Below are 10,469 nucleotides of genomic sequence, written 5' to 3' on the forward strand. Positions count from 1 at the left end.
GAGAGAGAGAAACCAGTTGTTGCAGTTATCCAGGGGGAGATGATGGTGGTGGTGGCAGCCCTGAGAAATGGTTGAATTATTTTACATTTTGAAGTAAACTGATAGGATTTGCTGATGGACTGGATGTGGGTTGTGAAGGAAAGAAGTAAAGGAAGACACCATGGTTTGGGGACTGAGCGATGGGAAGAATGGAGTTGCCATTGACCTACAAGAGGACAGCAAGGAGGTCAACCTTTGTCATTTCAAGTTTGAGATGTTTATTGTACATTGAGACAGAGATGACGAGTAAGCCTCTGCTTCAGAAGAGATGACTGACAAGATTAGAAATATACTTGGGAGTCATCAGCATATAAAAAATATTCAAGGCCATGAGACTGGATGAGGTCACCTAGAGAGTGAGTATAGATAGAGAAGAAGTCCAAGGACTGAGCTGCTGAAAGTTGAGAAAAAGAAAACGTTGTAATACATGACTAAAAAGAATCAAGTCTGCTGTTTCAGAGATAGAAACTTGAAAGATCTATTCAAGGTCCCAGAACAAACTACCAATGACCAATTACCAACTCAGACTACCTGCCTTCTTCATCAGTGATTAACCCACCAAGTAGAGACATTCACAGAAAGAACTATGTACAAGGCTTCTGACACACACTGAACTCAGGGGGTGGAGGGGAAGAATGGGAAGAGGAGGTCTTTGAAAAATGTCCTAGTGAGTCTCTTTATTTGAAATCTCCACTGGCTGGCCCCTGAATAACTGGTGAAATGTAAGCAGCTGATGGAAACACAGGTGGCTAGCCTAAAGCTCAATGCAATACCATGACTCCACTGCTATGAATATTAATAGCTGAAGAAAATTTCCATAGAGTAAGGTTTTATTGAACACACAACAAAATGGTATTAAGGGGACTATATTAGGTTTTGGATGTTCCAAAAAAGTCACTACAAATTTAGTGGTTTAAAACAACAGTAGGCCATGGCCGGGTATGGCTCCAGTTGGTTGGGTGTCATCCTTTGCACTGAAAGGTTGCTGGTTCAATTCCTGATCAGGGCACATGCCTGGGTTGTGGGCTCAATAGGGGGCATGTAGGAGGCAGCTGATTGATGTTACCCTCTCACATCGAAGTTTCTCTCTCTAAAAATCATATATATATATATATATATATATATATATAAACAACACTCATGTATTATCTCACAGTTTCTGCAGGTCAGAAATCCAGGCATGACTTAGCTGGGTTCTCTTCTCAGGTCTTCACAAGGCTAAAATCAATGTTGCCCAGGCTCATCTGAAGGCTTGACTTGGGAAGGAACTATTCCTAAGTTCCCTTGTGTTGTTAGAAAATTAATTCCTTGCAGCTGTAGAATTATTTGAAGTTTGCTTCTTGAAAGCCACCAATGGAGAGGCTCTCTGATGCCTATAGTCTCTTTTCAGAGAAGGCCTACACTTTTTTCTAAAGGGTTCATCTGATTAGGTCAGGCCAACCTAGCATAATCCCCCTCTGGATTAACTCAAAGTCAACTGATTAGGGACCTTAATCACATCTGCAAAATTTTTTAACCTTTGCCATAAATGTGATAGCCCAACATCATTTGCATATTCTCTTAGACCAGTGGTCGGCAAACTGGCCCCTTGAGTGTAGCTCTTCCACAAAATACCAGGTGCAGGCGCGAACATACAGTGCGATTGAAACTTCGTGGCCCATGCCACGGGGCCAAAGAGCCACATGTGGCTCGCGAGCCACGGTTTGCCAACCACTGTCTTAGATGTAGGCATGGGTTCTGCCCACACCCAAGGGAAGAAGATTATGCAGAGTTTAATACCAGTTGTTACAGATCATTGAGGTCATCCTAGAATTTGCCTACCCCAGTATGGTCCAAGAAACTAAACATTTATGTTAAATTCAAATAGAAATATTGATCCTAAGAAATGACACATTTTTAAGTGATGGTAAATCTTGTCTGAATAATCTTCTCTGGGGAAAAGAAAAAAAAAAGAAAAAAGAGGGAAAATCAGAGCTGGCCTTTAGAAAATAACTTCACCAGACTTACACACACAAAAAAATTACATCAGGAACCTTATGGTTTTTAACAATAAAATACAATATAATACAGTAGGTAGTAGATGAATCTGTCATAGTCTCATTTCCTTGCATGTGAACAATGGTCTAATCTTATCTAATAAAGAGGGAATATGCTAATTGACCCTCACACCATTGCAAAGATGGCAGCACCCACAGTCAATAAGGAGGGAATATGCTAATTGACTGCCCCACCCTCAAAGATGGCGGTGCCCAGTCCCCTCAGCCCCCCAGCCTCCCAGGGCTGGCCCGAGTCACAAGCAAGCCTCAGATGGCGGCTGCCCAGCCTCCCAGGGCCACCCAAGGCTCAGGTAACCAGGGCCGGCCGAGGCTTACACTGCTGGTAGTGGCAGCAGCAGAGGTGTGATGGGGTGTCACCTTCCCCTGATTGTTGGGTCACCTCCCGCCCCTGAGGGCTCCCAGACTGTGAGAGGGGGCAGGCCAGGCTGAGGGACCCCCCTCCCCATGCATGAATTTTCATGCACCAGGCTTCTAGTATTGAAATAATAAGCATAAAATTTCTTTCAGATGTTAAAGGATTGACTAATTTTTGAAAGAGAGAAAAGTTGCCATTCAATACTATACAATACATAAGAATATATGTATGCTACAAGTGAAGAAAATATTCAAAGAGAGTAGCAGTGCTAAAATAGTTTAACAATCTTGAGTACATATTTCCATCTCACTTCCAATAACTATTTGGCATCCTTACAAATATCCTTAGAAGGTCATTCAAGTCCTGTGCACTTGAAGTTCCTAGGAGCTACCTGGGGTAGTTTTAAAAATAATTTCACATATTAGAGTTATTTTATATGTGTCTATAAAACACTGATCTAGGGAAGTTCCTCTGATTTATCATTAGATCCCAACTTCCCCTAGGACTAATAAGCATTTATGAAATGATCATCTCTGATCATCCTAATGTGTAATGCAATGTAACTGTAGCTAAATGCAGCTTCTACTCCCAGCTATGAGGACCAACTTTGCAGATAATCACTGATGAAACATCCTAGATAGACTCAGCAATGTGGCAAAATGATGTAAGCTATCTGAGTCAGAAAGTATAACAAGTGACTGTGAATACTGGAAGACTAGGCTTATCTCACAGAGAACAACTCTTGAACAAATCATTTTCACAGGAACCCAAATATAACATGCAGTATACTTTTTTGAGTGAAAGACTAGGCCTATATTAGAAGTAACCATTTTATGCCACATGTTTATTGCATATTATTTTACTTGGGTGGAGCATTATTAGAACTGTGGTTCATTTGAATTGCCATAAACAATATGTGGGGTTTTACTCTCCTACAGTTTCTGTTCAGATGACTAAAGTCATGGGGCTTTCAGCATAGCTAGCTGATGACATTGCATACTGTTTTGTCCCAAAATCCAGTTCGAGCATAGACATACCAATCGGATGATAAGCTCTTTAAAGGCAGAGGTCCAGGAATTGCACAGTTCTTGGTATATAGGAAGACATCAAAGGTTTTTCAGACTTATTTTAAATATGAAATATATTAGAATTCATGCAATGCACAGGGAGGCGGAATTCTGAGATCTTGTTTAACTCTCAGATACTATTCAACTCCATAAACACTGACTGTGCTTCTATGAAATGCAGAAATTGTGCGAGGTGCTGAGAACACCCGGTTGGTAAAGTCACAGGCCCTGCTATCAAGAAACTAACAGATTTCCTCATTCTTTGTCAGTTTGCTGTGATCACATTTTCTTCCAAAGAACCTCAAAGAAATGCCTTGTGGATAGAACCTTGGAGTTCCACAGAACACAATTCAACAATCTCCAAATGATGACTCAGGCCAGATTGTGTAATTCAGGTTTTGTTTGCAAAACTGAAAGCGCTCAGCACTTACCTAAATTTCAAGTTTAAGTAATTTTTAAACAAAGACATTACATGTTAGGATTTAAGATATAGATATGAAATACACAAGAACCCTTGGATAAAATGATGAATTAGCCACTACCATTCCTTTACTCAAGCATTGTCCCTTGCTGACAATGCAGTTAGTGATTAAGTACAAAATAACAGCTCAAATAAATGAGCCAGAAAACCGACCTATCATTTTCTTTTCCATTAAATTAAGATCAAGAGACCTGGAGAATATTTTGTTTAGAATGATATAAAAACTCCCATGTACCTTTGCAAAAAATGACTTCTGTGACCTTTGACTATAGAATAACCTTAGTAATGCAAGCACTGTTTTGAATGCAAACAAAGGAGGGCATTTTCACCACTTTTGGTGACTTCAGGAGGTTTAAGACATGTTTTTTCATTTATTGCATAAACTCATAAAACAAAGGAAAGAACTTTCAGCCTAGTCAGTGAAAGTCTGTACATTAAAGTTTGCTTTTCGAAAATATGCCACTACTGCTTACTTTCCACCCACAGGTTGCCATTATCTCAAAGGTGAAATTTTAGCATATGACTAAAAGGTCCTATAGCTGCAGCTTCATGATTCAGCATCTAACATCAATATTTCAGAGTGAGATCACAGGCTCGCTGTGGAAGGTAGTGACATACTTGCCTGATGCAAGAAAGCTTAGGGCATTTTGAATTTAGACTGTGGCTTGTGTGGGTGTTAGACATTTGTCTCGTAGCTAGTGGGGGTGTAGAAGGATCCCACCTTGGGAAAGGCTCTCTGAGAGGTGAATTTGGGTTGTAAGGCTAGGATACACACGTGTGGTAACCAACTCCTCCTGAGCATGGTTTTCCAGAGTTACCCTGGGCAGGTGGGAAGCCCTTCTGCTTTCTGTGGAAAAGATTCCAACTTGGTTCCCGGCCACCATCAAACACAAATGTGTTGATTTTTCTTTTTTGAGCTCCCAACCCTTGCAACCTTCCAAAAATAAATCAAACCAGCCATCAGGGCACCAAAATAATACTACTGGTAGTAAGCAGCTTTGCCTAGGCTTTCATAAACAACACTTCTGAGGTAAACTTTGCCCCAGAGGTCTGGACACATTCTTTTTATGTAACCTGCTTACTAATAATTACTAGACTTGGGTGCATTAACCCTGAAAATAGATTTTAATAGCAACCCCTCAAAACAAAAGACATGAAACTACAATAAAAAAAATGTGCACCAACTAGAAAAACACTTGGCAGGCTGCTCCAGCCCAAGCTGAAGACAACAACCCCTCCCCACTCCCCTCCAAGGCAAAGAACTCCTGTCCTGCAAAACCGGCCAAAGGGATAAGAGTCAGCTCCAGGCCCCGCCCTCCGCATCCCAGCCCCGCCCCGCACCCCGGGCTAGCTTCCGCGCAGCTCCTCCCCCTTCCGCTCCTCAGCCTTGTTCCAGGAGCTGGGGTCAAATTGTCTCCAATGCTCATTTGCATAGCCCAATGGCTGCGCGTATGTAAATGAGGCTGGAGGTGGTTGGCTGGGGGTTGGCAGGATAACTCTCGTACGCGGGGGCCTTTGTCCTTCAGTGGCTGTGAGGCAGCTGAGGTGTAGGTTGCGCGGCTCGTGGTGGCGCTGAGTGTGGAGCCCGGAGGTGACGGGCGAACGATCCAGGCGGGAGGGGCGGACTGCGCGGTGGCGGCGGGCGCTGGAGGAGCCTGTGAGGGAGTACCGAGCCGGCGCCCGCGCGCCCTAGGGTGCAAGAGCTGCCCCGCCGCTCTCTCTCTGTGGGGGACCTGCAGTTGCAATATGACTTTGGAGGAATTCTCTGCTGGAGAGCAAAAGACCGAAAGGTAAGGCGGCCGGAGCCTCTCCCGGAACTCTGGCCCGCGGTGCACCCCAGTGCTGCCGGGCTGTGGGAGGCTTGGGGTGGAGTGAGCGTGCAAAAGTTTGCAGAGGGTACCTCTCGTCTTTCTTCCTCGGGGACCCTCCCAGGGGTGCCCGCGGACGAAAAGAGCGTGCCCCTCCCCAACCCGGCTGAGCCCTTCCGAGCCCTTGCAAAGGGTAGAAGGACCCTCCTTGCCCGTGCGGCGCCTGCAGCTGACATCCTGTGTCAGCGCCCGCCGCCAGGGACTGGCTGCGCCCTCGGGGGAGGGTGGCGGGTGGCACTCTTGGGGCTTCTCCCGGGACTCCCAGCTTCTAGGGGCCATGAATGGTGAGGGGGTCGGGGGTTTGCAGAAAGCTGAGGTGCGCAGTGGCTCATGCACTCGCGAGGGTGGGTCGCGGTGCAGGGAGAGCGGGCGGCCACAGCCCCGAGGGACCGGGACTGACGGGGCCCCTTTCTCCGGCCGGCATTGCAGGATGGATAAGGTGGGGGATGCCCTGGAGGAAGTGCTGAGCAAAGCCCTGAGTCAGCGCACCATCACGGTCGGGGTGTACGAGGCGGCTAAGCTGCTCAATGTGTAAGTGGGGCCCTCGCGCGTCCTTCCTGGCACCCCCTCCCACCCGACCCCGGGAGGTCGCGCGCGCGGGCCGGCCCTCGCCCTGCAGCGTCGCTTCCTGCTGTTTTTCATCTGCGGGTGGGTGTCTGCCCCAGGGGGAGCGAGCGGATCGGGGCGTGACCCCCGGGACCTGGGCGGGTGTTGCGGGCACCCCCCAGGGGTGGTGGTGCCTCTGCGCTCACCTGCCCCACCCGCTGCCCGCAGCGACCCGGACAACGTGGTGCTTTGCCTGCTGGCCGCCGACGAGGACGACGACAGGGATGTGGCACTGCAGATCCACTTCACCCTAATCCAGGCGTTCTGCTGCGAGAACGACATCAACATCCTGCGCGTCAGCAACCCGGGCCGCCTGGCCAAGCTCCTGCTGCTGGAGACCGACGCCAGCCCGGGGGCCAGCGAGGGCGCCGAGCAGCCCCCGGACCTGCACTGCGTGCTGGTGACGGTGAGGGAGAAGGGGTCTCCGCGCTGGTCGGGGTTAGCGTCCTGGAACTCAGGGCGCCAGGCCTGAGAGTGGCCAGACTGCAGAGTGGAATGGGTGAGGGTCAAGAGCGTGACTGCCTTTGCCCCATTAGCGTGTGGCTGGACTTTCAGCCGAGATGTGCCAGTTTCATCATCAGGATTTTCTCTGGTACAGAACATGTCTAAGCACGTTGAAGGCTGCCAGCAGCGGAAGAGATCCTTGTGAGTCAGCACTGTCAGCCCAGCTACTCCCTACCTACATCTGCACCACCTCCCGTGACTAATTCCTTTAGCAGGGCAGATTAGATAAAGCCAAATAAATTCCTGGCTCACTCTCATTAAGGAGTCAGCTTCATTCTCTACCAGTCAAAGCTAAAAATAGAAATGGTGTAGGAGACAGACCTAATTAATTCCCTAGAAATGCATGAAGAGGATAGTGGAAATTTTTTCTTTGCAATCTTGCATTTTTTTTTTTTTATGGAGCTTTTGTTTTCCTGATAAAAATAAACCTTTGGTAGGTAGATAGCTTGTGGTTGCAGAAGTCCATGTGATAGCTTTGCCTCCTACATTTTACTACTTTTTGGCTGCCTCATTTTGCTACTGAAAAATACTACTCTGTCTTTTGGTAGGATAACAGGTGGCAATTCTAGTGAACTGCTATGCAACTCTCATCTCACTGTGAGCACAGCATGGAAATATTTCTCAGTTGTTTCATTCAGGTCTCTGCCACAGTACAAGTTTGGTAAGACAGACCTGTGAATGATACTCGCATGCAAAACTGAATAAATATTGCCATGCAAACATATGCATATGGCTCAATGGATTGCATTAGTTCAAACTTTGCAGAGTATAGTTTAGTACACAATTACCCTTAGTGATTTTGCAGGAAACGCAATGACTTGGAAGAAATTTTGTTTTTTATGGTTGTAACTGGTCTTCATGTCACACAGCCAAAGTATAGAATGTTCACGTGTCTTCCCCTCAACAGTAGTGTAATTATTAGCAAATGCTGAATCTTTAATAGTAAATTTATTTTTCTAAATTTGTTCCTAGAATCCACATTCATCGCAATGGAAGGATCCCGCCTTAAGTCAACTTATTTGCTTTTGCCGGGAAAGTCGCTACATGGATCAGTGGGTTCCAGTAATTAATCTTCCTGAACGGTGATGGCATCTGAATGAAAATAACTGAACCAAATTGCACTGAAGTTTTGAAATACCTTTGTAGTTACTCAAGCAGTTACTCCCTACACTGATGCAAGGATTACAGAAACTGATGTCAAGGGGCTGAGTTCAACTACAAGCTCTGGGGGCCCAGAGTTAGATGACTTTGCAGATGGAAAGAGGTGAAAATGAAGAAGGAAACTGTGTTGAAACAGAAATGCAAGTCAAAAGGAACAAAAATTGCAAAGAACCACGCAGGAAGGAAAACAAACTATGTATTAATTTAGGATGGTTGAGTTACATTTAATTAAACCAAATATGCTTTGTTAAACTTTAAATGTGCAGCAGTTGTTTGGGTATTTTGGGTTTATATGCCTGCAAGTAAAAGAAAAGCAGAAAGGGTTAATCATATTTTAAAACCATATTTTATTGTATTTTGATGAGATGTTAAATTCTCAAAGTTTTATTATAAATTGTACTAAGTTATTTTGACATGAAAGGTTATTTATGCTATAAAATTTTTGAAACAATACCTACAATAAACTGGTATGGAATAATTGCATTATTCCTTAAGGTGTGCTTTTGTTTCTTTTAACTTGGACTTTATTTTTAAAAAGCTTTTTAATATGAAAAAAATTAAAATTTCTGAAATCATATGTATAATATGTGTGTGTCTATATATAGAAGGCCAGTATCTGTGTATATATGCATGTATATGTTTTTTTTTTCTACTTTTTAAACATTTGGGCTGGACATGGGAGCGTCCTTTTATTTTTTATTCTTTATTTAACAGACATTTTTCTGATGCCCTCCTCTACACTATGCACAGTCAGAAAATGAAGGTGACTTAAGAGGAGTTGGGTTTGCAGTTAGGAAAAAGGGAGTATTAAAGCTTGTTCAAAGATTTAAGTGCTACAATTGGATTACATGCAAAATGCTAAGGATTCAAAGAGAGGAGAGTTACCTGCAAGGCAAGTGAAGTTTTTACTGGAGAAAGATCATTCTGTGTGGATCTTAAAACATGAGTTTTATTTCCCTAGCTAGAGAGGGGAAAAGGATATAGCTGGTAATGGCGCTAGTTTGTGCAAATGTGTGGAGCCTGAAAGACCAAACAAAACCTGTTCCAGGAACAAAGAATGATTCTGTGAGTGCCTCTGGTGTAGAAAGATAGGGAGAGATAAGGGTGAACAAGTAGGGGGGGGATTAGGCTGAGACTGAAGGGCATTCTGTGTCACCCTTAGGCATTTGGGCTTCCTTCTATAAACTTTGGGCAGTCAGCAGAGGCCTTCATGCAGGAGTGACGCGATCAGTGTTCTAGGAAGATAACGCTGGGGACTCAGAAAGACGGCTTATTGGGATAAGCGGCCGTAGGTAAGAAGGCCAGTTAGGAAGTGGCTGTAACAGTCAGGGCTGTGCCTTTTGCAGAACCATACTTGGGGAATAAACAGGGACGTGGCTTGGCCAAGAGTTCGGGTGCCTTTCTTTCTTCTCTTTCGAGAGCTGTGTGCCTTCCAGCTGGACATTTCTGCTATGGTTCTGAGGAGTCGGGTTAAATGATGTCAGATGGGAGAGATGGAAGAAAAGAGCAAAAGAAATAAAGGCTTCCACACAACAGTCATCTTTTAGTTGGAACAATCACTCGATAATTTACTGCAACAATCTCATGTAGATACAGCCAAAGAAAGCAAAAACGCTTCTGAGGCAAAAACTAAAACGTCGCGTTAGTCCACAGGATTTTTGCCTACTTCTCAAACCATACCCTCCATGGCTCCCCTGCCATCTGCCTCCCATCTTTGTCATGACTACATGCAATCAGGAAAAAGTAGAAATCAGAGTAGAGAAAAATAAACCAACTAATAAAAAGCTCCAAGTTTCTGCATAGCGTATGCATAGCATAGGCCCAGGAGCCCTTCACCTTGCCATTAAGTTGCTGTTTTTCCACATCTGTGAAAAATGTGGGGTTTTGGGCCTTGTTAAGGCTTGTATTTTATGTAAGCCAGCCCCCAATCCAAAATATAACTGGTATTTAATATTTGTTTTTTATGTTACCAAAAGATTGAGGGCAGTTAAGTTTTAATTTTTTTTTTTCTTACCTTCCCACTAGAGTAAGCGTTTTCAATTATTTGCCAAATTACTTGATTGAAAACACTCCTGCAAAGGTGAGTTGAATTAAACTAGGAAAACAGAAGGGAGGCAAGCAGGGTTGCGGGTGTAAAGAGCATGGGGATTGGCCAGTATTAGTCCCTCCCCATCCTGTTTTCTTCATCTGTGAAATTGAGATAAAATTACCCATCTTGCAGAGCTGTTGCTTCCTACAAGACTGTACCTTCCCTGAAGGTAAGAGCTAATGTCTGGTTCATAATTATAGCCCAGTACTTAGCACACTTCTCAGTGAGCAGTAAGTGTTGAG

General features: G+C 44.6%; 1 protein-coding gene across 1 annotated transcript; it reads left to right on the forward strand.

Annotated features, from left to right (window-relative positions):
• The first annotated feature begins 5,496 nt into the window (after positions 1-5,496).
• On the forward strand, positions 5,497-8,692 carry GADD45A (growth arrest and DNA damage inducible alpha). Its single transcript, XM_070405348.1, has 4 exons — positions 5,497-5,789; positions 6,297-6,398; positions 6,642-6,879; positions 7,950-8,692. Exons 1-4 carry the CDS (start codon positions 5,746-5,748, stop codon positions 8,061-8,063), a joined length of 498 nt encoding a protein of 165 aa, XP_070261449.1. The 5' UTR covers positions 5,497-5,745; the 3' UTR covers positions 8,064-8,692.
• Positions 8,693-10,469: the final 1,777 nt, after the last annotated feature.

This window comes from Myotis yumanensis, unplaced genomic scaffold (genome assembly GCF_028538775.1).
Source record: "Myotis yumanensis isolate MYYU_CA2020_CCGP unplaced genomic scaffold, mMyoYum1.0.hap1 SCAF_2, whole genome shotgun sequence".
In the NCBI taxonomy this organism is placed as follows: Eukaryota; Metazoa; Chordata; class Mammalia; order Chiroptera; family Vespertilionidae; genus Myotis; species Myotis yumanensis.

Coding starts and splice junctions, on each gene's coding strand:
- GADD45A (XM_070405348.1), top strand. CDS start 5,746: ATGACTTTGGAGGAATTCTCTGCTGGAGAGCAAAAGACCGAAAG. Junction 6,399..6,641: donor GCGGCTAAGCTGCTCAATGT/GTAAGTGGGGCC, acceptor CGCTGCCCGCAG/CGACCCGGACAACGTGGTGC. Junction 6,880..7,949: donor TGCACTGCGTGCTGGTGACG/GTGAGGGAGAAG, acceptor ATTTGTTCCTAG/AATCCACATTCATCGCAATG.